This window comes from Heloderma suspectum, chromosome 4, assembly GCF_057233095.1.
Source record: "Heloderma suspectum isolate Gila_16-S chromosome 4, 16-S_ref, whole genome shotgun sequence".
Lineage (NCBI taxonomy): Eukaryota > Metazoa > Chordata > Lepidosauria > Squamata > Helodermatidae > Heloderma > Heloderma suspectum.
Genome location: NC_139461.1, coordinates 296,983,633 through 297,011,317, shown reverse-complemented (window position 1 = coordinate 297,011,317; position 27,685 = coordinate 296,983,633). Strand labels below are relative to the sequence as shown.

The following is a 27,685-nucleotide window of genomic DNA, read 5'->3' as shown; positions in this document are numbered from 1 at the left end:
TAGATGAACTTGTGCAGGGTCACTTTATAAACTGCTATTAATAGCTAGATGTTCAAAAGCAGTATACCTCTAGTTAATCCTGCTTCTGAGACTCCAAGAAAGCAACTGTCAGCCCATGGACTGTTAGAGGCAGAGTGCCAGGCTAGTAATTCCTATGTTATATCCTTACCGACAAAGCACACAAAAGGATTCTGCCATTTCAGTTGACAGACCTTCAGTGGTATTGCAATAAACAATGACAAAACATTCAGGTAAAAGTACCTCCCCTATAATCCTTCACCCTCAGCCTTTCAACATTTCAGCCTAAACATATGAGAACTTTTAAGCCACCTTCTGTTGTAATTATCTAGGCCCAAAGAACTACCTGTGCAGACTAATGAGCAAACCTCTACACCAGGGGTGGACAACTTCTAGGCCAAAACATCTGGAGGGTCACAACTCCCATCAGTGCTAGCCATCATAGCCAAAGGTGAGGGATAATAGGAGTTGTAGGCCAAAACATCTGGAGGGCCGTAAGTTGCCTACTGCTGTTCTAAACAATTGGCTGGCCAGGAATAGAATTGTACTGGGTGTAAAACACACTAGTAGTCTATTTGACAACCTTATTTATTCTGTATATTTCTATCACAGATTAATTTAAAGATAGAAAATGTTTTCAAGGTAGCATACAAGTAATGAAATAAAAAACACTAAAACTATAGCAGATAAAATCAAAGGAATAAAACATACAAACTCCAAATCAACCAATAAACTAAAAAAATACTTTAAAGGATAAGAGTGATGAAGAATTCCACCTTCTGCTGTCATCCCCTAGCCCCGCCGTGCCCAGTTCCTTTGGTGTAGAACCAAATTTGGTTCTTTGGTATAGAACATTTTCCATGAGGGGATGCAGCCCTCGGACCAAAAAAAAATTCCCACCCCTGCAGAAAGTCTCAGTGCCCCTTCCCCAGACTCAAAGCACAAAGCCCCATTTTAATTTTTTCCCAATTTTGTTAGATCAGCACTGCACACAATCAATTAAAAAACAGAAAATGGCACAGCAGAATCCCCTAATCACAAAGCTAGTGTGTTTGTCTATGTGTGAGGGCGCGGGGGGACTTTAATTTCAGAAGGGAAGCAAGGTTCAGGAAGAAATCAATTAAGGGGTTTTTAAGAGCCATGCAGAGAACAGCTGGGGCTGTGATAGGAAAAACAAAATGATTGCATTTACACTTCTGTAAATATTTAGAAAAGCTTTTTAGAGGAGTTACAGTGCAGGACTGAGATGACTCCACAACCAGAAATACAAGATAGAGAAAGGAGGGGCATCTCAAGGACAACTCCTCCACTGTGTCTAACACCCTTTTAAAGCCACCAAGCCAGTGGCCATCACCACACCCTTGCAATCAGATAGGGGGGGGGGGGGAGAAGACTCAGAGGGCACATGATGCAGCAACCTTACTGAGGCCAAGCAACTTTGGGTCCAATTAGTGCTTGGATAAGAGATCAGCTGGGAACCCTTTTTACACTACCTTGACTTCTAGTGAAGAATGTTGGGATATACATGTAATAAATAATTATTGTGGCAGTGAATGCATTTAATTAAAATATTTAATACCCTGCCTTTCTGTCCCATCAGTGGGACCCCACCCAAACAAAACCAATACAATTCTATAATCACGCACTGTGAGAAGTGCATCTTTCTGTCCAACCACCAATCAATTTCCACCGTCTGCTGAGTCACCCATAACCACCACAGCCATGAGAACCATCCTAGCAAAGCTAACATTGTTTAAAAATGGAAAGGCGGGCTAGAAGTATTTTAATAACATTTGAGAAGGAAAACTGAGCTCACCACACTCCTCAAGGGGGCACGCAGGTCACACAAACACCCTGGCAAGTTTTGAGATTGATAAAATTATTTGCAATGGCAACTGGCACAAGCAATAAAGTTTTCGATTTGAAAAAAGTTATCTTTAAAGCCATATGCATCCCAAACCTGATTAGGAAGTGCTGCCAGATTGGTGCTGGGGAGGATACTGAGGGAGACCACACGGTGCACAGGAAGCTTCCGAACCACATCAGCTATGCGGATGCGCCTGGAACTTCTGCAAGGGTGTCCTCTTACCTGCTCAAGGACGTGCAACTCCCACCCTCCCATAGCAGCCTTCCCCCAACCTTGTGCCCTCCAGATGCGTTGGATTACAACTCCCATCATTCCCAGCCTGCTGGCTAGGAACGACAGGAGTTGCAGTCCAACACATCTGGAGAGCGCTAGGCTGGGGGAAGCTGCCTGTCCGATGGCAAAAATGCTACAACTCTCTTCTGCAGGGCGATACGGTCCAATGCCACGGACCCCAGGGACCAGGTGAGGTCGGCACCATTCCCAGTTTCGGGTGAAAAGGGGGGGGCGCCCAGCTACACAGACCCTAATGAAGGGGAGCGGAAAGCTCCTGCTAACCTATAGCCTAGGGAGGACGAATATGTTCACCCGTACCTGCGCCGAAAATTTACCGAAGGGTCGGATGAAGGGAGGGGGGTCTCTCCAGAGCCGCCTCACTGTCCATCCCCCCCCCTCAAATATACACATGGTGCGGTCCACCGCTGCCCACTGTGAGGTGAGGAAGCGTCGCGAGCCGGCGAGGCTCCCAAGCCTCAAAAGCGCTAAAGATGGCGGCGGGTGGTTGAGCGGCAAGGACTTCTCGCTGCGCCTGCGCGGAGCCCAACTCCGGCGCGTGGCCCCACAGCGGCGCTTCCCGGACCACCATGGCTTTGGCGCTGCGGGGTCAGCGCGCCGTGGCGCTCCTGCACGTTCTCTGCTTTCTCTGGGCGGTGTTCGCTCTGACCCAGAATCTAGGCTTGCCCAAGTCGGTCCGCAAAGAGCAGGACAACACCTACGGGGGACACTGGAAACACCTGACCTTCCTTAACCAGGTGGCGGCGACTGAGGGCAACAGCCGAGAGGCGAGAAAGCGGGGAGGGGGCAGGGCAGGGCAGGGGGAAAGAAGCGCGCCTGCGCAAAGGGGATTCCGCCTCGTTGCACGTGTAGGAGTTGGGGTCAATGGGAACGCAGACAGAAAAGCGGGAGAATGGGGGGGGGAGGCGCTCTTCTTGAAGCGTTTTTAGTAGCGTCCTTCATGGGTCACTGCCTTGTTGTGGCGAAGGGGCTCGCGCAACTCAGTGGAGCCATAAGCTATGCCGTGCAGGGCCACCCAAGACGGACAGGTCATGGCGGAGAGTTCTGACAAAATGTGGTCCACTGGAGAAGGAAATGGCAACCCACTCCAGTATTCTTGCCAAGAAAACCCCATGGAACGTATCACAAGGCTAAAAGAGATGACGCCGGAAGATGAGCCCCTCAGGTCGGAAGGTGTCCAATATGCTACTGGAGAAGAGCAGAGGGTATTTCCAAGTAGCGCCAGAAAGAGCGAAGCGGCTGGGCCAAAGCCGAAAGGACACTCAGCTGTGGATGTGTCTGGCGGTGAAAAGAAAATCCAATGCTGTAAAGAACAATATTGTTTAGGAACCTGGAATGTCAGATCAATGAATCAAGGTAAGCTGGAGGTGGTCAAACATGAGATGGCAAGATTGAACATCAACATCTTGGGAATCAGCGAACTCAAATGGACAGGCATGGGCGAATTTAATTCAGGTGACCATCATATCTACTACTGTGGGCAAGAATCCCTTAGAAGAAATGGAGTAGCACTCATAGTCAACAAAAGGGAGGGAAAAGCAGTACTGGGGTACAATCTTAAAAACGATAGAATGATCTCAGTACGAATCCAAGGCAAACCATTCAACATCACAGTAATTCAGGTCTATGCCCCAACCACTGAGGCCGAAGAAGCTGAGGTTGATCGGTTCTATGAAGACCTGCAACACCTTCTAGAACTAACACCAAAAAAAGATGTCCTCTTCATCATAGAGGATTGGAATGCTAAAGTAGGAAGTCCAGAAATCACCAGGATAACAGGCAAGCATGGCCTTGGTGCACAAAATGAAGCAGGACAAAGGCTAATAGAGTTTTGTCAAGAGAACACGCTGATCATAGCAAACACTCTTTTCCAACAGCACAAGAGGCGACTCTACACATGGACATGACCAGATGGTCAATATCGAAATCAGATTGATTATGTATTTTGCAGCCAAAGATGGAGAAGCTCTATACAGTCAGTCAAAACAAGACCTGGAGCTGACTGTGGCTCAGATCATGAGCTTCTTATCGCAAAATTTTGGCTTAAATTGAAGGACGCAGGGAAAACCACTAAACCATTCAGGTATGACCTAAATCATATCCGTTATGAATATACAGTGGAGGTGACGAATAGATTTAAGGGATTAGACCTGATAGAGTGCCTGAGTAACTATTCCTTCTTAAATGAACAATGCAAAGAAATCGAAGGCCTTCTTAAATGAACAATGCAAAGACATCGAAGAAAACAATAGAATGGGAAAGACTAGAGATCTCTTCAAGAAAATCGGAGATCTCAAGGGAACGTTTTGTGCAAAGGCGGGCATGATAAAGGACAAAGAAGGCAGGGACCTAACAGAAGCAGATGAGATTAAGAAGAGGTGGAAAGAATACACAGAAGAACTATACAGAAAAGATCTTAATGTTCCTGATAGCCATGATAATGCGGTCACTGAACTTGAGCCAGACATCCTAGACAGTGAAGTCAAGTGGGCCTTAGGAAGCATTACTAACAACAAAGCTAGCAGACAGGACAGTATTCCACCTGAGCTATTTAAGATCCTAAAAGATGATGCTGTTAAAGTGCTGCACTCAATATGCCAACAAATTTGGAACACTCAGCAGTGGCCACAAAACTGGAAAAGGTCAGTTTACATTCCAATTCCAAAGAAGGGCAATGCCAAAGAGTGTTCAAACTTCTGTACAATTGCACTCATTTCACATGCCAGCAAGGTTATGCTCAAAATCCTACAAGCTAGGCTTCAGCAGTATGCGACCCGAGAACTACCGGAAGTACAAGCTGGGTTTCGAAGAGGCAGAGGAACTAGAGATCAAATCACCAACATTCGCTGGGTCATGGAGAAAGCAAGAGAATTCCAGAAAAACGTCTATTTCTGCTTCATTGACTACGCTAAAGCCTTTGATTGTGTGGATCACAACGAACTCTGCAAATTCTTAAAGAGGTGGGAGTACTAGACCACCTTACCTGTCTCCTGAGAAACCTGTCTGAGGGTCAAGAAGCAACAGTAAGAACCAGACATGGAACAACCAAGTGGTTCAAAATTGGGAAAGGAGTACGACAAGGCTGCATATTGTCGCCCTGCTTATTTAACTTATATGCAGAGTACATCATGAGAAACGCCGGGTTGGATGAATCACAGGTCGGAATTAAGATTGCCGGGAGAATTATCAACAACCTCAGATATGCAGACGATACCACCCTAATGGCAGAAAGCGAAGAGGATCTCAAGAGCCTCTTGTTGAGGGTGAAAGTGGAGAGTGCAAATGCTGGTTTGAAACTCAACATTCAAAAAACTAAGATCATGGCATCTGGCCCCATCACGTCCTGGCATATAGAAGGGCAAGAAATGGAAGCAGTGACAGATTTTATTTTCTTGGGCTCCAAGATCACCGCAGACGGTGACTGTAGCCATGAAATTAAAAGACGCTTGCTCCTGGGGAGGAAAGCTATGGCAAACCCAGACAGCATAGTAAGAAGCAGAGACATCACCTTGCCGACAAAGGTCCGTCTAATCAAAGCTATGGTTTTCCCAGTAGCAACGTATGGCTGTGAGAGCTGGACTATAAGGAAGGCTGAGCGCCGAAGAATTGATGCTTTCGAACTGTGGTGCTGGAGAAGACTCTTACGAGTCCCCTGGACTGCAAGGAGGTCAAATCAGTCAATCCTAAAGGAAATCAACCCTGAGTGCTCATTGGAAGGACAGATACTGAAGCTGAAGCTCAAATATTTTGGCCACCTAATGCAAAGAGAAAACTCCCTGGAAAAGACCCTGATGCTGGGAAAGACTGAAGGCAAAAGGAGAAGGGGACGGCAGAGGATGAGATGGCTAGATAGCATCACCGATGCAATGAATATGGACTTGAGCACACTCCGGGAGAGAGCGCAGGACAGGAAGGCCTGGCGTGCAATGGTCCATGGGGTCACGAAGAGTCAGACACGACTGAACAACAACAACCCCCCGTAAGAGCCCTGCTGTATCAGACCGAGAGTCCATCTAGTCCAGCATTCTGTTCACACAGTGGCCAACCAGCTGCCCACGGGAAAGCCGCAAGCAGGACATGAGTGTGACAGCACCCTCCTGCCCAAGCCCCCAGCAACTGCTGTACATAAGCTTACTGCCTCTGGTACTGGAGGTAGCAAAAAGGCATCAGGACTAGTAGCCATTGATACTCTGGATGAATTTCTCCATACCCCTCTTAAAGCCACCCAAATTACTGGCCATCGCTACTTCTTGCGGACATTAATTCCATAGTTTCACTATGCGCTGTGTGAAGAAATACTTCCTTGTATCTGACTGCAATGTCCCACCAATCAGCTTCTTGGGATGAAGCTGATGAATTCCTGTATTATGAGAGAAGGAGAAAAATGTCCCCCTATCTACTTTCTCCACACCATGCATAATTTTGTATACTTCTATCGTGTCTCCCCTCACTCACCTTTTCTCTAAGCTAAGCAGTCCTGGATGTTGTAATCTTTCCTCATAGGGGAGTTGTGCCAGCCCCTTGATCATTTTTGGGTACAACTCTATGCATGTTTGGACAGAGAGAAGTCCTACAATTCCCAGCATTCCCCAGCCAGCTGTCTGGGGAATGCTGGAAGTTGTAGGACTTTTCTCTGTCTAAACATGCGCAGGGTTGTGCCCTTAGTTGACCTTTTGGGCACTTTTTCCAACTCTACAATATCCTTATTTATTTCATTGGGCGGTTTAGAAATTAAATATAAATAAATAAAATATACCACCCAATAGCCAGAGCTCTGTGGGTGGTTCACAAAAATTAAAACCAAAGAGCACACAATAAAACAATATAAAACATTAAAACCACAGTATAACAATACAACCAGAATAAAACCAGTATAAAACCTAGCAGCAATGCAGGGATTTAAAATACAGATTTACAACAGCAAAGCTAGAAGTCTAGAAAGCTAAAATGCTTGGGAAAATAAAAAGGGTTTTGCCTGGAAGAATACATTGTAGGTGCCAAGCGAACCTCACTAGGGAGCTTATTCCACAGACGGGGTGCCACAGCAGAAAAAGCCCTCCTCCTAGTAGCCACCCACCTTACTTCCTTTGGCAGGGGCTCACGGAGAAGGGCCGCTGAGGAAGATCTGAAGGTCCGGGCAGGCACATATGGGAGGAGGCGATCCTTCAGATAACCTGGCCCCAAGCTGTTAAATGCTTTGAATGTTAATACCAGCACTTTGAATCCGGCCCGGAAATGGACTGGCATCCAATGCAATTGGAAAAGTACTGGCGTAATATGAGCTCGCAGGCCAGTCCCTGTTAACAATTTTGCTGCCCTATTTTGGACCAGCTGAAGTTTCTGGACCATTTTCAAAGGCAGCCCCAAGTATAACGCATTGCAGTAATCCAGACGAGAAGTTATCAGAGCATGGATAACTGTAGCTAGGCTATCTCTGTCCAGATAAGGGCGTAGTTGGTATACCAGCCTAAGCTGATAAAAAGTGCTCCATGCTACTGAGTACACCTGTGCCTCAAGTGACAGTTCTGGATCCAAGAGCACTCCCAGACTACAAACGTGATCCTTTGGGGGAGTGCAACCCCCTCCAGAAGGGCAACGCCAAAGGGTGTTCAAACTACCGCACAATTGCGCTCATTTCACATGGCAGCAAGGTGATGTTCAAAATCCTACAAGCTAGGCTTCAGCAGTATGCAAACCGAGAACTACCGAAAGTACAAGCGGGGTTTCGAAGAGGCAGAGGAACTAGAGATCAAATCGCCAACATTCACTGCATCATGGAGAAAGCAAGAGAATTCCAGAAAAACGTCTATTTCTGCTTCATTGACTACGCTAAAGCCTTTGATTGTGTGGATCACAACAAACTGTGGCAAATTCTTAAAGTGATGGGAGTACCAGACCACCTTATCTGTCTCCTGAGAAACCTGTACGAGGGTCAAGAAGCAACAGTGAGAACCAGACATGGAACAACCAAGTGGTTCAAAATTGGGAAAGGAGTACGACAAGGCTGCATATTGTCACCCTGCTTATTTAACTTATATGCAGAGTACATCATGAGAAACGCCGGATTGGATGAATCACAGGTCGGAATTAAGATTGCTGGGAGAATTATCAACAACCTCCGATATGCAGACGATACCACCCTAATGGCAGAAAGCAAAGAGGATCTCAAGAGCCTCTTGTTGAGGGTGAAAGAGGAGAGTGCAAAAGCTAGTTTGAAACTCAACATTAAAAAAAACGAAGATCATGGCATCTGGCCCCATCACTTCCTGGCATATAGAAGGGGAAGAAATGGAAGCAGTGACAGATTTTACTTTCCTGGGCTCCAAGATCACTGCAGATGGAGACTGTAGCCATGGAATTAAAAGACGCTTACTCCTTGGGAGGAAAGCTATGACCAACCTAGACAGCATAGTAAGAAGCAGAGACATCACCTTGCCGACAAAGGTCCGTCTAATCAAAGCTATGGTTTTCCCAGTAGTAATGTATGGCTGTGAGAGCTGGACTATAAGGAAGGCTGAGCGCCGAAGAATTGATGCTTTCGAACTGTGGTGCTGGAGAAGACTCTTACGAGTCCCCTGGACTGCAAGGAGGTCAAATCAGTCAATCCTGAAGGAAATCAACCCTGACTGCTCATTGGAAGGACAGATGCTGAAGCTGAAGCTCAAATATTTTGGCCACCTAATGCGAAGAGAAAACTCTCTGGAAAAGACCCTGATGCTGGGAAAGACTGAAGGCAAAAGGAGAAGGGGACGGCAGAGGATGAGATGGCTAGATAGTATCACCGATGCAATGAATATGACCTTGAGCACACTCCGCGAGAGAGTGCAGGACATGAAGGCCTGGCGTGCTATGGTCCATGGGGTCACAAAGAGTCGGACACGACTGAACAACAACAACAACAAAACCCCCTCCAGAACAGGTTGAATATCAACTAGCCGGGGAGACAAACCACCCACTAACAGTACCTCCGTCTTGTCTGGGTTGAGTTTGTTTTTTGGCCCTCATCCGGTCCATTACCGTGCCCAGGCACTGATTCAGAACACTCACTGCTTCACCTGGGTTTGATGAAAAAGAGAGGTAGAGCTGGGTGTCATCCGCTTATTGATGGAACCTCAGTCCACACCTCCGGATAACCTCCCCCGGTGTTTTCATGTAGATGTTAGGTGCGGTGACTAGAACTGTATACAGTATTCTAGGTGTGGATGCACCATAGATTTGTAGAAAGGCAGTATGATCTGGCAGTTTTATTTTCAATTCCTTTTCTGATTATACCTAACATGGAATGTGCGTTTTTTACAGCAGCTGCACACTGAGTTGACATTTTCATCAAGCTGTCCACCACAACCTCAGGATCTCTTTCTTGGTCAGTCACCACTACCTCACATCCCATCAGCTTCTACTTGAAGTTGGGATTTTTTGCCCCATTGTGCATCACTTTATACTTGCTCACACTGAACTGCATTTGCCATTTGGATGCCCATTCTCCCAGTTTGGAGAGATCCTTTTGGAGCTCCTCGCAATCTCGTTTTGTTTTAACCACTCTAAATAATTTGGTGTCGTCAGCAAACTTGGCCACTTCACTGCTCACTCCTAATTCCAGATGGTTTATGAATAAGTTAAAAAACATTGGTCCCAATACAGATCCCTGTGGAACTCCACTGTTTACACCCCTCCATTGGAAGAATTTACCATTTATTCCTACTCTCTTTCTGTTCTTTAACCAGTTACTGATCCATAAGAGGACCTTTCCTCTTATTCCATGACTGCTATGTTTGCTCAGGAGTCTTTGGTGAGAGACTTTGTTTACGTGGACTTCCAGAAGGCTTTTGACAATGTCCACCAGTTCACCCCTGTCCACTTGTTTACTGACACTCTCAAAGAACTCTAAAAGGTTAGTGAGACAGGACTTACCTTGTGGAAACCATGTTGATTCTTTTTCAGCAGGGCATGCCTTTCTATATGCTCACTAATTTTATCTTTAATAATGCTTTCAACAAATTTACCCAGAACAGACATTAAGCCAACTGGCCTGTAATTAACCAGATCCCCTATGGATCCTTTTTTAAAGATTGGTGTTACATTGGCCGTTCTCCAGTCCTCTTGCACAGAGGCTGATCTTAGGGACATGTTGCATATTTTGGTTAGAAGATGAGCAATGTCATATTTTAGTTCTTTAAGAACTCTAGGGTGGATACCATCTTATTAGCTAACAATTTGTCAATAAGATTGAGAACTTAATCTTTTGTCACCACTATTTGCCTCAGTTCCTCAGACGTTCAGGCACAGGTATCTGTCCTATATCCTTCTGCAGTGAAGACAGATGAAAAGAATTCATTCAGCTTCTCCACGTTCAGCTTCTCCACAATCTCCTTATCTTCCTTTAGTACTCCTTTAACTCCATTGTCATCCAACAGTCCAACTGCCTCCCTAGCTGGTTTCCTGCTTCTGATATATTTAAATAATTTTTTATTGTTGGCCTTTGATGTTGTTAGCGAAATGCTCCTCAAAATGCTTTTTTGCATCTCTTTATTGTCTGCTTGCATCTCCTTTGTGCAAGTTTGTGCTCCCTTTTGTTTTCCTTATTTGGGCAAGGCTTCCATTTTCTGAAGGAAGCTTTCTTTTCCTTGACACTGCTTGTTAACCATGTTGGTGATTTGGTACTACATTTCCTAACCTGTGGTATACATTTTAGCTGAGCTTCTGTTATTGTGATTTTGAGTAGCCTCCAAGCATTCTGAAGGGATTTAACCCTCTTGACTCCCCCTTTTAACTTCCTTTTCAGCAGTTTCCTCATTTTAGAGAAGTTTCCTCTTTTGAAGTCAAATGTGACTCTGTTGGACTTCCTGGGCAATTTTCCACTTAAATATATATATTAATTCTGATAGTACTGTGGTCGCTGTTTCCAATTGGTTTAACAACACTTACATCTCATACTAGGTCCCAGGTGACACCATTTAGAATTAAATCCAGGATCGCCTCCGCTCTGGTCGGTTCCATGACCAACTGTTCTAGGGTACAGTCATTTAAGGAATCAAGAAATTTAACCTCTGTCATCACTGGAACATGCATTTATCTAGTCAATGTGGGGGTAATTGAAGTCACCCATTATTACAACACTTCCTCCTTTGGAGGCCTCCCTGATTTCATTTTCCATCTCAAGGTCACCCAGAGCCTTCTGGTCAGGGGGACAATAGCATGTTCTTAGTATTAAATTAGTTTTGGAGCCTGGTATTGTCACTCACAGTGCTTCTGTGGAAGAGTCTGCCCCTTTTAGGTGCTCTAGTCTGCTCGACACTATGCCCTCTTTGATGTATAGAGCAACAGCTCCTCCAGTACACCCTTCCCTGTCCTTCCTGTAGAGTTTATATTCAGAGATGACCATATCCCACTGGCTGTCTCCTTTCCACCAGCTTTCCATAATGCCCACTGTATCTAGATTCTCCTTTAAAACCAGGCACTCCAACTTTCCCATTTTGGCTCAGAGGCTTCTAGCATTTGCCTAGCAGCAACTATGCATGATGTCCCTCCCCAGATCACTCTGGCGTGTGCATCTTCTGCTATGGCACTTAGGCCTCTTTGACTGGCTATCTTGTTTCACCATATGCTCATGGCATATTTCTTCCCCTTCTAAGTTTGGGTAGTTGGGAAACATTTTCATCTTCATCCCCTAGGGATGATTCAACCTGAACCGGATGCTTGCCAGGTGCCGTCAGCTTTCCCCCAGGGTTCAGTTTAAAAGCTGTTATGCCCTTTTTTATGTTTAGCGCCAGCAGTCTAGGTTCCATTTTGGTTCAAGTGGAGCTCGTCCCTCTTGTACAGGCCAGGCTTGTCTCAAAATGTTCCCCAGTGCCTAACAAATCCAAACTCTTGCTCCCTACACCACTGCTCCATCCACGCATTGAGGTTCCTCAGCTCTGCCTTTAAGCTGGCCCTGCGTGTGGAACGGGTAACATTTCAGCGAAAGCCACCTTGATGGTCCTGGATTTCAGCCTTCTACCTAGCAAGCTAAATTTGACTTCCAGGACCACATGACTACATTTCCCTACATTACTGGTACCAACATGGACCACAACTACTGACTCTACCCCAGCACTGTCTACAAAGCCTGCCTCCTTATATTGCTCTAGCTAGCTTGTCCCAACTGCTGCTGCAGCCAATCTGATTAGAGGGCCTTGTTTGAAAAGCAAGGGAGGCTGTGGCTGAATTCCTGGTCTGCACTAACTCCCAGTGAGCGGGAATGTAAGTCAACTGAGCCCCCTGGGAGTGGAGATTTTCTTCTTTATTTGTGGCACTAATATACCGCTGAATATCATAAAATCTCTCAGTGGTTCATGATATTAAAACACAACATTAAAACACAGCATTAAAAACACTTCCAACTACATTAAAAATTAAGGAGCAGTAAAATAGAGCAGCACAATTATTAAGAGGAGAGGACACTAGTCAATGGGAGATTTTCTATCTAGGAGCAAAGACAATAGTCAATGGGTCATTGGAGGGGGCAATAGGTAGGTGATTTGGGAAGGGATGCGGCTCAGGCTCCCCAGGGGGATGCAAGGGGCTGAGGGGCTGACACTGGGTATCTGATTTCGGAAAGGATGTGGTGTGCAGGGCTAGTGAGTTCATGGCTGAAGTCAGATTTGATCCAGGAAGTCACTTACACCTCGCACTTTCAGAGTATATGCCAGCCTTCTCCAAGCTGCTGCCCTCCAGAGGTGTTGTCCTCCAGATGTGTAGTCCACCAGGTTGGGAAAGGCTGGTCTACACTTATGTCTCAAATGCCCCAGTTACACTTTAGTTAAAATTTATATTAAGATAATACCATGTTACTAAAGAAATATAAAGACTGACAGAGTCTGTGAAAACATATCCAGATCAGAACCAACCAGTTATATGAAGTTTCAGATCCTTTTCTTTGTTAGGAAGTTAATACAAGAAAAGGAATGTGTATTTGTACTCCAGATTATGTAATTAAATAACTTCTTTTTGTAATTCCATAGGTTCTACAGACAATACTTTATGCACTGTGTGTCCTAAATGATGTCGTAGCTCTGTGCATCCCTTCCAAAGAGAAGTGTGTGTCCTGTGTACTGGTGCCTATCAGAGATTTTATCTTCTCTGCGTATGTTTTCCCCATTGGCTTAGTAAGTAATTACTATATCCATCATCATTCAAATAATTACTTCCATAGATAGTTTGATGTGTCCAAATGAAACTGGCAAAATGGGATAAGATATTTTAGATGGTGTTCCTTCGCTTTGGGACCAGGTTATCTTAAGGACCTTCAGCCAGATGACCAGCCCATAACCCAAGTTCTATGCCAGAGTTCCTGCTTGTATGCCTGCCAGTACAATCAGTTAGGTTGGCGGGTACAAGCAACTGGGCCTTCTCAGTGGTGGCCCCACAGTTTTTGGAACTCCCTTCTAATTAACATTTGCTTTGTCCCTTCAATCCAGGTCTTTAACAGGGCCTCTTTAACAGCTGGTGCCCATTGGGGCACGTGGGGTGGAGAACAGGGCAGCTATCAGTAGGCAGAGCCAAGGGGTCAGTAGACAATCCAATAAGTCATTTCACAGAAAAAGGAAACTAAGGCAAATTAACTTTGGAATCCATCCACATAGCAACACATAAAGGCACTTCTTGGAAACCACATTTTTCTGCTCCAGCAACAAACCAGATTCCGCAGAAAAGAGAAACTGAAGCAAGTAACTTCAAGATCATTTCAAGTAAAAGCTTTCTCTCTCTGCCAGTCTGGTTGCTCATTGAGGAGGAAGGATGGTCCTTTGTGCAGATGTAACTGATTAAAAAAATGTTCAGACGATGACCATTGGATATGGATGTCCCACATTTATTTATTTGCTGTATTTTTATCCTACTTTTCATACAGTTGTCTCCCAAAGAGCTCACAGCAATAAAAAAAAAGACAGGCCCTGCCATCAGGCTTACAAACTATGACAAGATACAAGGGAAGGAAAGTGGAGGGGAAAGGAAGGAGAGGGAGGTCAGTTTTTTAAGGCCGAAACAAGGTGATGAGCTATAAGTAGGTATTTAAATGCACTTCAGGCAAGGCTCATCTTCCCTTGCCGGTGTTCTTGCCTGAATAGCAAGTGTTGGCTCTTATTCCTTTGGCCAATGGATGGGGCCAGAGCATTCTTTCCGCTTACAACTTTCCACGGCAACCTTCAGTTGGAGCCGAGTGCTCTTTCTGGGAGGAGAGTAACATTATAAGCATTCACAGATGCTACCTGAGTAGAACACAAGGCTTTCCCTTATGAAAACTCCTAAGAGCTAAGCTAAATTTGACATTAATTACTGTTAATATTTACATAATATTTACTGTTATCTAAATAGCAGCAGAGAAACCATGGGGGATAGGGAAGTTCAACACTTTCTCTTCCTGCCATGGTTCTGACAAAAATTGCCCCTCCAAAGCTGCTATTTGTATTTCAAGGAAAGCCTTGGCACCTCTCGAAGCGTCCCTTGAAATGCAAATAGCAGCTTTAGGGGGCAATTTTTGTTGGAACCGTGACAGGGAGAAAGAGAGTTAAAGTTCCTCATCCCCCAGAGTCCCAAGGCTACTCAGACTTCCCTGCAGCTGCTATGTACATAAAAAATGCACATTAATTAATTTCATTCACTCAATTAATATTGTGTCTAGTTTGGCCTTTCAAACTGAAAGGTTTAATATATAGTTGTATAGTACCTGGTGTTACTTGATCCTGAATAAAAGATTTGTTATAAAGTTTTTTTTCATTTATCAGGAGAAATAAAGAAAACAATATCCTCTACTTGCAAGTACTAAATGGGCTGTTTGTAAGAAAGAAGGGAAAAGATTAACAGAAATATATTGATACTGAAAAATGTTAAAATGCCCATAGTCATCATTTTTGTGAGATTCTCATCATTAACATTCAGATGTTTTTATCTACAGTTTGTAGCTGTTGCTTTCTGGGGCCTGTATGCGTATGACAGAGAGCTAGTGTACCCTAAAGAGCTGGATGATATTAATCCAAGTTGGCTTAATCATTCTATGGTAAGTGTTTGAATCTCAGAATATTTCTTTTGATATGTGCAGTTTGTTCATTCATTGTTTATCTGATCATAAAAAATAGGTATTCTGCAAATTTGGTCTAGGGGCCCGTTGAAACATAACACTAAAGTGTTGTTTAGCATTACATGCATAAACCCTGACAAGTATCAGGCTCACGTGCTTCCCCTTTCCTCCTGTGGTGCATGCCAGCAATTTTAAACTAAATAGCGTTCCCTATTATGTCTGAGCTTGGGGAACTCTCATTAGTTTTAACTCTAATAAGCCAGGATCATAAACCACAGTTTGATCTGGCTTGTTTGACAGCTGTTATACAGGCCAAGCGATCTTACACTGCATGTACCCAAGGGGACCATTTCCACTGCTGCAATGTTGGCACAATTTAGTTAATGTCCTATGCTCAGCCGGCACAGAATAGGAGGGGCATGGGGAAATACACTGCTCTGAAAAACACAGCACTACAACAGCACTACACCAGCATCCTGTGCAACACAGCGAACAGTCACCAGTCACAGACTGGAAAGCAGCAAAATCCTCATCTCAACCAGCCTTGGAAAGAGCCGACCCACCAGAGCAACACAGGATGCCTCCATGATGTCTCCCGTCCCACCCAGCACACAACCTGCTTGCTCTGACACTGCTGCAGGGGCTACTGTGATGTACACAGCAATAATCCAGCTACAGGGAGTCCTGAATGATCTGCACACAGGAGTTCAACTGCCCTTACTGAAAATGTCATCTTTCTTTTTGTGCATCTATGTGCGCGCTAAGTCTGCATATCATGGAGCCAAAGTAATACAGTCCTATGTCCTGAAATGCAAGTTATAGTCTCCCTGTCTGGGGTTTATATACCAGTGATGGTGTGCTGTGATTGGATGTAGAATTAGTCTGAATCAGATAATCTCTCATGGCAATGTGGTTGGGGCAGAAAGAGGTATAGGGACAGTGTTTTTGTCCTTCATTAAGTTCAATGGGTGACATTTAACTTACATCACCTCTGCAGTCAGCACAGTTACACTGTCATTGGGGATATGGCTGAGTTCTGAGGGGGTAGAGAATTAACTTAAGACCACTCCTGCCCTGCCCTGCCCTGCCCTGCCCTGCCCAGCCCAGCCCAGCCCAGCCCAGCCCAGCCCAGCCCAGCCCAGCCCATGTCTCTGCCCTGTTTGGGTTACTACTCAGGTGGAGTTTTTCAAGTAGTGCAGATATGCCAGCATGGAGTTGCATCAGCATATCTGTGGAGGTGTGTTTCAAGTCCTACCAGTATAGTCGGCCTTCTGCCATTTCCTATAGCCCCCCACCTTAAGCCAGCTTAATATGGGGATCGGAATGCATCCTAAATATTTAGAATCATGCTCAAAATGTGTTGTTTTAGGGATTTCACAGCATACAATATATTTATTATAGCACTTCCAATTCATGTATGCAGTGTCTTTGTAAAATAACATTATAACTTCACAGATACGTAAGTGTAAGCATTGGGGAAAGATTCAAATTCACAAAGGATTTTCTTCCTTTTCAGCTAGCCCATAAAAATATTTTCCTGGAGACAAACATGGAACAGGAGTAGAAAAGGTGCATTATTATACAGCCACTGAAACTAGTATAACAAACAATGAAACTAACTGTGTTTTCATTCCCCATATGTTTTCTGGCTCTGACACTTGTGTGTGGTTTTGATTTTTAGCATACTACCATCCTGCCACTGCTTTTCATAGAGCTGGTTATATGTACACATAAGTATCCTCATAGGATGAAAGGAGTTTTGGGTCTTTCCTTTTTCGCAGTAATATACATCTCAGGGTAGGTATTCAGTCTTTTTTCCAGAAATATTTGTGGAATACCAAACATTTGTACTCAATTTGCTTGGATATAATTCTTCCTTTTATATTAGCTAAAATATATTATTTTAAAAAAGCAGAGAAAGCATATGTGTATGTATTAAGAACTATAAGAAGAGCTATGCTAGATCAGACAAAAGACCTATCTAGTCCACCATTCTGTTCCTACAGTGGCCAACCAAATGCCCATGGGAAGCCCACAAGTACGACAGGGGTACAACAGCACCCTTCCACTTGTGTTACCCAGCAATTAGCATACAGAGGCATACTGCCTTTGATACTGGAGGGTAATGTATAGTTATGATTAGTAGCCTTTGATAGTCTTCCATGAACTTGTCCAATCCCCTTTTAAAGCCATCCAAGTTGGTGGCCATCACTATTTATTTATTTTTATTTCATTTCTATACCGCCCAATAGCCGAAGCTCTCTGGGCGGTTCACAAAAATTAAATCTTGTGGTAGTGAATTGTGCAGTTTAGCTATGAGCTACATGAAGAAGTAGTTCCTTTTATCTGTCCTGAATCTCCTACCATTTAGCTTCATTGGATGACCCAAGGCTCTGCTATTATATTAGAGGGAGAAATTTCTCCCTGCCAACTTTCTCCATACCATGCATAATTTCATACACTTTTATCTTGCCTGCCCTTACTTGCTTTTCTTCTAAGCTAACCAGCCCCAGATATTGTAGCCTTTCCTCATAGGGGACTTGCTCCAGTCCCTTGATCATTTTGGTTGCCCTTTTCTTCACATGGAAGCATGTTTGCAGTGGCTTCTTTGAGCTAAGTTACTATAATTCATCTAAGATGTTAAATTAAAGATTGCAAGTAAATATTATACAAATAATGCACATTGTTCAAATATCACTTCTTTAATTACTATAAACATGGTCCCGTGATCCAGCCACTTTTATGTCCCATTGATTTACATCAGTGACGCTTTCAAGCGCTTAACTCTGTGGATTGCATCGTGTGTTTTTAATGAAATCCACTTCATCTAACACTTACAGTTTTCTACTTGTAGTTACCAGCAAACCTAGAGTAGTATTTCCACGTGACTTCAGAATAAATGCAATCAGCTAACATTGTTTATAATTTATGGCTTCTTATATCTCATAATGATGTTTGCCTTCCTTTGTTTATAGGATAATATGGGTGTACTATGCATCTGGGATTTGGGCATATCCCATTTTAGGAGTCCTTGGTCCAAGTGGAAAGGTAGTATTTATCTCCATTGCATTTTGTATAATGGTAACCTTCTACTTCGTTGGGGAGCAACTAACAAAATGGTTGTGGGGTAAGTAAACCAGACCTTTTTTGTATTTTCAGTGTCCTGGCTGGACTTTTCCAATATTCAAGGCATTAGTGACCAGATAAGACGCTGTTTCCTCAAGAAAGAACTTCTAACTAGTAATAATGATGGATACAGTATTTTCCTTCCTTGGTTCACCTCTGCACTGAGGGGTTTCCTACAGGTGTTCTGCTGAGCCCTCCTCCCCACCAAAAGGTTCTCAGGCAAATGTGCTGCCACTGATCTGGACACATGTAACAGCCTGACCATATCATGAGGCCCTCCCAAACCATACATAGTTATCTAGCAGCCTTCTCTCCCTCTGGCATACAAGCCACTTTGACAGTCATCCTAAATATGCTACGCACTGGGGCCTTGGAGAGGTTCACGTCACTAGGTGACTGTATGTGAGGTGACATGGGACCCCACATTATCATGAATAGTTGAGCATGCTGCAGTGCTCCTTACACAACATTAGCACACCCAGCTGAGGGCTGGAGGTAGGGGAGAGCTCAGTAGAACACATATGGGAATCCCCTTTGTGTGTATAGAGCTTCATGTGGGAGGGCTGTGCATGTATGCATACATACTTTATTTTTGTTTTTTGATGTTGCTGTGTTGTGCCAAATACCCAAATATTCTAAAAATCATTATATTCTTTTTCCTCCTCCAGCAAAACGTAGAAAGAAGTGTACATAGAAAGGAGCCTGGAAAAGGCATAAGGTCATTAAAAGTGCAAGCTCATTTATGGAACGTAGTAGAACTTCAATCAAGATAAAAGCATTCATTACAACTGGTTCTTTACATGAAAAATAGCATTTTCTTAATATCACAGTTCAGAGTAAAAGTAGAAAGAGAGAAATGGTAGAAAACCAGAATAACACTTCTAACAAAATTACTACTATTGTGTATAGGAAAATTCTGCATGTGTGTATGAGTATGCGCATGTATGTGTGTTTATAAATGATTGTGTGCACATGTGGGTTAATCATGCACTCAACAAAATGCCAAGTTTGTTGGAATAAGGGTATATCAAATAATATTGTGAAAGTGTGAAGTATTTTAAATGTATTTATGCTTCTTCCCATTTTTAATGTAAAACTTGAAAATGCTCAAAAACCAAATACCACCAATGGTATACCACCATGCATTTTGGGGTAAAACATAGCGTCTCCCCTGCTGGCAGGAATGGGCCACTAACAGCATATCACTTTAATGCTCCAGTGTCTATACTAGCTTCTACAGCTCTACATAAGCCAAGGTAGAGGTTTTGGTCTAAAAAGTTCTAACTGGGTAGAGCCCGTGCTGCTTGACTTTGCAATCTGTACATCAGGCCTGAGCAATAACAACACTTAGAGGCATATCATTGGCTACTTTACAGTTGTTAAATTATTTTCCCCTGGAAGTTCGTTAAAGACCATACCTGAACATTTTCAGAAAGCAATGCATAACCATTTCATTTGGGATGACTTTTGGTTAAAAGGTTAAAACAAATATGGCTCTGTCATTTAGTGAGCAGGGTTAAAGGAGGGGATTGGGGCTTTTAAATATGTTGTATTTTAAAATGTACTGTTCCTCTACCCGAGTCTGTGGGCAAGTAGACTACAAATAAACTACAAATATTTGTCAATAAACACAGGCTACAGTCCTAAATGTCCCCACGCTTGAATCAATGGTAGTCACTCAGGAATCTATAATTTCCCTCTGTTTCAATAATTACAGTTTGTACTAGCTTCTGTCAGGAAGGTGATTTGTTACAAGATCCTACTGAGTAATCCATTGTCTTCTTGATGAAGGCTGTGTATCCTTTCCCTCAGAACTGATCAAGAGTGAGATTTTAAAATCTCAAGCTTCAGCAAACACTGGCATTATTTTCAGCTCAGATCTTTGGAAACAAGCTGCTTATGAGCTAATTCCTTGGATGTGGGGTTTTCCTATAGTTAGCTTTTTGTGGGAGTAAGAGTGAAATACTTGTTTCAGTTCACTCCAAGGCCACATCATCACATTTCAATTTTCATTTAGTCTATTTTGTTCCGTGGTTTTAAATATACGCCTCTTGAATACTGCAACACTTTCCCACATCAATAGGGCCTTTATTTATTTACGTATTTATTTAATAGTATACTCCAAATCTATTGGTTGTTAAAACTATGTTCTCCATGTACAAACAACTTTATTTACTTACAGTACTGTTACAGTTAAAGGCAAAACTGAAGTACTTTGGCCACATAACAAGAAGACAGGATACCCTGGAGAAGATGCTGATGCTAGGGAAAGTGGAAGGCAAAAGGAAGAGGGGCCGGCCAAGGGAAAGATGGATGGATGATATTCAGGAGGTGATGGGCTCGAACTTGGGGGAGCTGTGGGTGGCGACGGCCGACAGGAAGCTCTGGTGGGGCTGGTCCATGAAGTCACGAAGAGTCGGAAGCGACTGAACGAATAAACAACAAAATTGTTACCCTGCTCTTCAGGCAAAAATCCTGTTAGATGGCTTACAAAGATTAATAATGAGGACAGTCCCTGCCCTCAGGCTTACAACCTACCTAAAAGACACTACACAAAAAGGAAAGCAATTGTGGGGGAAGGAAATTTAAAAAAAAACCTCAGGCACCAGTTCTTAGTTTCAAAATTTTTATAGATGTTCTTTCTGCCAGGGAAGGGTGAAACAAGTTCCCCACATTGTTCCATATCTTGCTGGTGTATGGGACTAAGAGATCTCTCCCTTGCTGTGGTGTTCTTCCTGGGGGGAAAGGGGTGCAGCCTCCCAGTGGTCCTTGGTTCTCTGACTGATGGATGAGGGCAGAGCCTGCAGTCCAAGAGAACTGAATTAAAGACCCACTAATTGTAGTGGAGGATTAAACTAGCTAACTGAAAAGGTAAGGCACGATGCAGATAGGGCCAGTGCTCTCTTCTCATTTGTGTTATATTGTGCACCATTTCCAGACATTTCAGATTATATTTCTCATTTTAAAATCTGATTGCTTTTTCACAGCAGAAAGAAAATATATTCTAGGCAGATGTGATCTATACATCACAGAAGGCATACAATATGCCAAATACTGGTAGGCATATCCAATTCTAAATCCTGCAACAAGTGTTCTATTTTTCTGTAATGTAACTAACATGTTTCACAATCTCAGTGTGCTACTTCTTGAGATTTGGACTACTGTACCCAAATACAAGATACAGCTAGCTAAACAAGATATTGCATCAAACCAAGCTTTTGTTAATATATGACATCTATCAGAAATTCTGACCTCATTTGAAGAACTCATATTTTAAAACTTGGTGTTCTGTGCTATGTGATTCCTTCAAATATATTATCTGTATTTTTATTATTAAAAGTTATATAGTTAAAAAGTATTGGCTGTAGTCTAACATGATATTGGACCTCATGCAGTATCCTTGGAAACATTTGCAGACTGGATGTATTTATATGGAGGTGCCATTTGTCTATTATTTGTTATTTACCTTGAGGTAAATATTGCATATGTGACAATCAAAATATACAGTCATGTGAAAAAGAAAGTACACCCTCTTTGAGTTCTATGGTTTTACGCATCAGGACATAATAAAAATCATCTGGTCCTTAGCAGGTCTTAAAATTAGGTAAATATAACCTCAGATGAACAACAACACATGACATATTACACTGTGTCATTATTTATTTTACGGAAAAAAATGGAGAAGCCATGTGTGAAAAACTAAGTACACCTTATGATTCAATCGCTTGTAGAACCACCTTTAGCAGCAATAACTTGAAGTAATCATTTTCTGTATGACTTTATCAGTCTCTCACATTGTTGTGGAGGAATTTTGGCCCACTCTTCTTTACAACATTGCTTCAGTTTGTTGAGGTTTGTGGGCATTTGTTTATGCTCTCTTAAGGTCCCACCACAGCATTTCAATCGGGTTGAGGTCTGGACTTTGACTGGGCCATTGCAACACCTTGATTCTTTTTCAGCCACTCTGCTGTAGATTTGCTGGTGTGCTTGGGATCATTGTCCTGTTGCATGACCCAATTTCGGCCAAGCTTTAGCTGTCGGACAGATGGCCTCACATTTGACTCTAGAATACTTTGGTATACGGAGGAGGTCATGGTCGACTCAATGACTGCAAGGTGCCCAGGTCCTGTAGCTGCAAAAGAAGCCCAAATCATCATCCCTCCACCACCGTGCTTGAGAGTTGGTATGAGATGTTTGTGCTGATATGCCGTGTTTGGTTTTTGCCAAACGTGGCGCTGTGCATTATGGCCAAACATCTCCACTTTGGTCTTGTCTGTCCAAAGGACATAGTTCCAGAAGTCTTGTGATTTGTTCAGATGCAACTTTGCAAACCTAAGCCATGTTGCCATGTTCTTTTTAGAGAGAAGAGGCTTTCTCCTGGCAACCCTTCCAAACATACCATACTTGTTCACTCTTTTTCTGATTGTACTGTCATGAACTTTAACATTTAACATGCTAACTGAGGCCTGTGGAGTCTGAGATGTAACTCTTGGATGATTTGCAGTATCTCTGAGCATTGCACAGTCTGCCCTTGGGGTGAATTTGCTGGGACGTCCACTCCTGGGAAGATTGGCAACTGTCTTGAATGTTTTCCACTTGTGAATAATCTTCCTCACTGTAGAATGATGGACTTGAAATTGTTTGGAAATGGCCTTATAACCCTTCCCAGATCATTGCTGATGTCTTTACTCTTTGGCATTGTGTTAACACACACCTTGATGCTCGAGACCGGCAAACTCCTGAGACTTCGGCTTTTTATAGAGTTGGTCACACTTGCTGATGATCAATTAATCAAGGGCATTTGATTAGCAGCACTTGGCTGCTACTTAGCCTCTTCATACCTATGGAAGCAGTAAGGGTGTACTTAGTTTTTCACACATGGCTTCTCCATTTTGGCTTTATTTCTGTAAAATAAATAACGACACAGTGTAATATGTCATGTGTTGTTGTTCATCTGAAGTTGTATATACCTAATTTTAAGACTTGCTAAGGACCAGATTATTTTTATTATGTCCTAATACGTAAAACCATAGAACTCAAAGAGGGTGTACATTCTTTTTCACATGACTATATATGATAGCAATAGTTGGAAGAAATGTTGCCACCATTGCCGGAATCTTGGTACCTAAATGTGTGCCACCTAGGTGGAAGAAGCAGTTCATACAAATGCGCTCCCACACGAGTGCATTTCAGCAAGGAACCTGCCCCACAGCCTGAAGGAGATGATCCCATAGGAACCACTAGCCCTGGCCCCAAAGCAAAGAACTGTAAAGCTATTGGTTTCAAAAGGAGAAAGAGGAACTAGAGATCAAATCGCCAACATTCGCTGGATCATGGAGAAAGCAAGAGAATTCCAGAAAAACGTCTATTTCTGCTTCGTTGACTACACTAAAGCCTTTGACTGTGGATCACAACAAACTGACAAATTCTTAAAGTGATGGGGGTACCAGACCACCTTACCTGTCATCTGAGAAACCTGTATGAGGGTCAAGAAGCAACAGTAAGAACCAGACATGGAACAGCCGATTGGTTCAAAATTGGGAAAGGAGTATGACAAGGCTGCATACTGTCACCCTGCTTATTTAATTTATATGCAGAGTACATCATGAGAAACGCCAGGTTGGATGAATCACAGGTCGGAATTAAGATTGCCGGGAGAATTATCAACAACCTCCGATATGCAGACGATACCACCCTAATGGCAGAAAGCAAAGAGGATCTCAAGAGCCTCTTGTTGAGGGTGAAAGTGGAGAGTGCAAAAGCTGGTTTGAAACATTAACAAAACGAAGATCATGGCATCTGGCCCCATCACGTCCTGGCATATAGAAGGGCAAGAAATGGAAGCAGTGACAGATTTTACTTTCTTGGGCTCCAAGATCACCGCAGACGGTGACTGTAGCCATGAAATTAAAAGACGCTTGCTCCTTGGGAGGAAAGCTATGGCCAACCTAGACAGCATAGTAAGAAGCAGAGACATCACCTTGCCGACAAATGTCCATCTAATCAAAGCTATGGTTTTCCCAGTAGTAATGTATGGCTGTGAGAGCTGGACTATAAGGAAGGCTGAGCGCCGAAGAATCGATGCTTTCGAACTGTGGTGCTGGAGAAGACTCTTACGAGTCCCCTGGACTGCAAGGAGGTCAAATCAGTCCATCCTAAAGGAACTCAACCCTGACTGCTCATTGGAACGACAGATACTGAAGCTGAAGCTCAAATATTTTGGCCGCCTAATGCGAAGAGAAAAGTCACTGGAAAAGACCCTGATGCTAGAAAAGATTGAAGGCAAAAGGAGAAGGGGACGGCAGAGGATGAGATGGCTAGATAGCATCACTGATGCAATGAATATGGACTTGAGCACACTCTGGGAGAGAGCGGAGGACAGGAAGGCCTGGTGTGCTAAGGTCCATGGGGTCACGAAGAGTCGGACACGACTTAACTACTGAACAACAAAGACGCTTGCTCCTCTCTCACTGAAACCTACTGGACTTAAACATGCTTAATCTGGAGCTCGATCATGCCCATTACTTCATTAAATTAACCAAATCATATATGTTTTCAAGTAACATTTTTTAGAAAAAGAGTGTAGAATTCTCCTCAAAATAGCATATGAATCTCATCTTTAACGTCAATGACACCTTCCTCACATCAAAGCCACATACTTAACACCATGACCTTAAACGTTTACACTGGGACATTCTGCCTTCAACCCTGTTATACTGCATGGCAGTGTCACCTCAGCATCAGGTTACTGACACCATGCTAACAGTTTCACATAGCTGTTGACAGTGATAGGCTTACCACTTAGTCTGAGCAGCAGCTTCCAGCAGGGGTGGTATTTTCCTTCAATGCCAGCGGGTGTCCTAATTTGGGACACTCTCCACACTTCCTCCAGAAGGCAGGGCCAAATTTGCATAAGGTTGAATTCACCTTCCCTGTGTGGGAGAGCAGCACCTCGCAGTTTTAGCCCTGCCTAGCTCCAGAAAGTAGGGCATTGGCAGAACTCCACTTGCAAACTACTTCTATACATGACACGACCTTCTTTTCCCTATTCTGCCTTTTGTCTGGGGAGCCTCCCGGTATCAGTCTGGGACATTCAGGCCCTTATGGAGACAGTGCCATGCTATTTATTGATACCTCAGAAGAGCTGTCAGAGGATTGGGGAAGGTGTAAGTGGGGGAGCATCTCCCAGACGCCTGGTACCCCCAGAGCAAACACTGCCGTGGTGAGTGCTCTGGGGCATCAAAGGACCCTTCCGAGTCCCAAGATGGCTGCAAAGGTGGGCTTGTGGTTCCACATAGTGGGACAGATTTGTCCATGCACTTAGTTCTCCCCTCAGGAGATCACAGAGCATGGGGCTCAGTCTCCCCTTTGGTAGTGCGGCTCCCTCAGCTTTCCCACCTCCCCCTGTGAAAGACAGTTCAGCGCTTCATCCTGAGTTTTGTCACTGGATTCGCCAAATTTTAGTTAAAGGAACTAGACCAGTAACAGAGTGGGGGAGACGGGTTGAAAGTTACTTCAAGAATGGCGGGGAAACCCAGTCTTAGACCTCTATGTTGGGTCATTCCTCAGCCATCCACTATTTTAACCACCTCAGAGAAAATGGCAGGAACTTCTCCCCTCTGCAGCCACTTCTTTGTTCACCAGAGCCTCTATCAGGTGGATTAAGGCCTTACTGAATGATATTCTGCAGGACAATGTTAAACTTCAACAGGGCCTCAACAAACTGGCCAAGCCAGCTGCCTTCATGACAAACACCAGCCTTGATGCTATACAGCTTTCTGCTGGGACCATGGCCTCTGATGAAGCCATTAGATGACAATTATGGCTACAAATGACTCTAAGGGCATTTCTACACCAGCCTAAAATCCTGCATTTAGAATGGGGCTTTCTGCTTCCATTTCAAATGCAGGATCACAACTGTCTCCCTTTACAAGCGCTTCCTTCCCCCCCCCACTTCCCCCTTCCTTCTCCCCGTATCTGAGTCTTCCATTATCTTTCATTGATATCACTCCTCTTCTTGCCACTTTAACTTTTTTCACGAAGGAAGCTGAAGAGGAACACAACGTTCCTCGGGGTAATTTGATAGCTCATTATCTGTTATCTATTTAAAAACAGAAGGCGGCATTTAGTGCAGGAAGGTCACGGCAGGGTCACGGTGTCATGTAAAGAGCCTGCAAACTTCCGTGAAGGAGCAACTCAATAGCAGGATAAAAGCTCCGTGTGAAGGAGCCCTAAGTCTAAAGCCATCCTTTCCACTTCTGTGCTGATAAAAACAAAGAAGAAAAACAACAACAAAAAAGGTCCTGCCTTCTATCACTAAAAATATGGTTAAAAGGGTTTTAGACAGCCTAACATTCCTTTTGGTCCTATGGATCCCAATTTAGGAACCATGAAAACAGGTGATTTAGATTTTTGTGGAGTGACACTAGGACCCAACAGAGATGGCAGCATTCACAGTCTTTCTCCAGGGGCCCTTGATCTGGAAATGATAGGGGCAGTCAGAAGCAGCATCAATGACTGCACCATGCCTCCAGCAGTGGGGGGAAGACTCGTGCACTTCTCTCGCCTGTGGTCTCCAATCACCACAGACACATGGGTCCTGCACACTGTCACACTGGGCTACATAACAGATTTCAAATGTCTGCTCAGTAATTTTCTTTCCTCCCCCAGATCCAAGCAACCAGAGAAACATCACCTGGTATTACAGGCCATCAAGCGTTGGTTGCCCATAAGAGCCATTGAACTGGTCCCATCTTCTCAATGCTTCTCTGGTTCCTAGTCAACATTCTTCACTATGCTGAAACAGAACAGGGACTCGAGGGAAGAAGGGTGAATCAATTTGTGAAGAAGCACAAATTCTGCATGGAAATTCTGAGAACAATCTTGGAGAGCGTGCAAGAGGGAGATGTTTTAGCCTCTCTAGATTCGTCAGAGGTGTATCTTCATATACTGCTCACAGACAGTACCTATATTTCTCCTATCAAGGGGAACACTATCAGTTCAGAGTTCTTGGGTTCTTTTCCGCCCTCAGAGTTTTCACAAAAATTCTAGTAGCACACCTCCAAAGAGAGGGTAGGATTATGTCTGTCCTTACCTCAATGATCTCTTAATCTGCTCTCTGTCTTTTCAGCGGGTGACATGAGATGTCAAGGTCATGATGGAATGTTTGACTCTGTATGGTTTTCTAATAAACACACAGAAAAGTCATCTGAAGCCAGTTCAATACTTCCAGCATCTGGGGGCTATAATCAACACTTAGACATGTATGGTGTCCCTTCCAAAGGACAGGATTATGTGGATCCAGCAGGCTATCAGATCAGTTCTATGTT

At 43.7% G+C, this 27,685-nt stretch overlaps 2 protein-coding genes across 3 annotated transcripts in view; one reads left to right on the top strand and one right to left on the bottom strand.

Annotated features, from left to right (window-relative positions):
* The window catches only part of ZNF831 (zinc finger protein 831), a 127,905-nt gene extending 125,246 nt beyond the window's left edge, over positions 1-2,659 (bottom strand). Inside the window, exon 1 of the mRNA XM_084854294.1 lies at positions 2,477-2,659. The gene's annotated coding sequence lies outside the window, so the exon portion shown is untranslated. The remainder of the gene's footprint in view (positions 1-2,476) is intronic.
* Positions 2,660-2,728: 69 nt separating this feature from the next.
* LOC146348909 (androgen-induced gene 1 protein-like) lies at positions 2,729-19,979 on the top strand. 2 transcript variants are annotated; one of them, XM_084854297.1, is made up of 6 exons: positions 2,729-2,913; positions 13,177-13,320; positions 15,108-15,209; positions 16,912-17,027; positions 18,206-18,357; positions 19,025-19,979. In XM_084854297.1, the coding sequence occupies exons 1-6, from the start codon at positions 2,746-2,748 to the stop codon at positions 19,048-19,050; spliced, it is 708 nt and encodes a 235-aa protein (XP_084710423.1). In that variant the 5' UTR covers positions 2,729-2,745; the 3' UTR covers positions 19,051-19,979. The 2 variants fall into 2 exon arrangements, with proteins under 2 accessions (XP_084710423.1, XP_084710424.1); XM_084854298.1 differs by lacking the exon at positions 16,912-17,027 and having other exon boundaries at positions 2,739-2,913.
* The last annotated feature ends 7,706 nt before the right edge of the window (positions 19,980-27,685 follow it).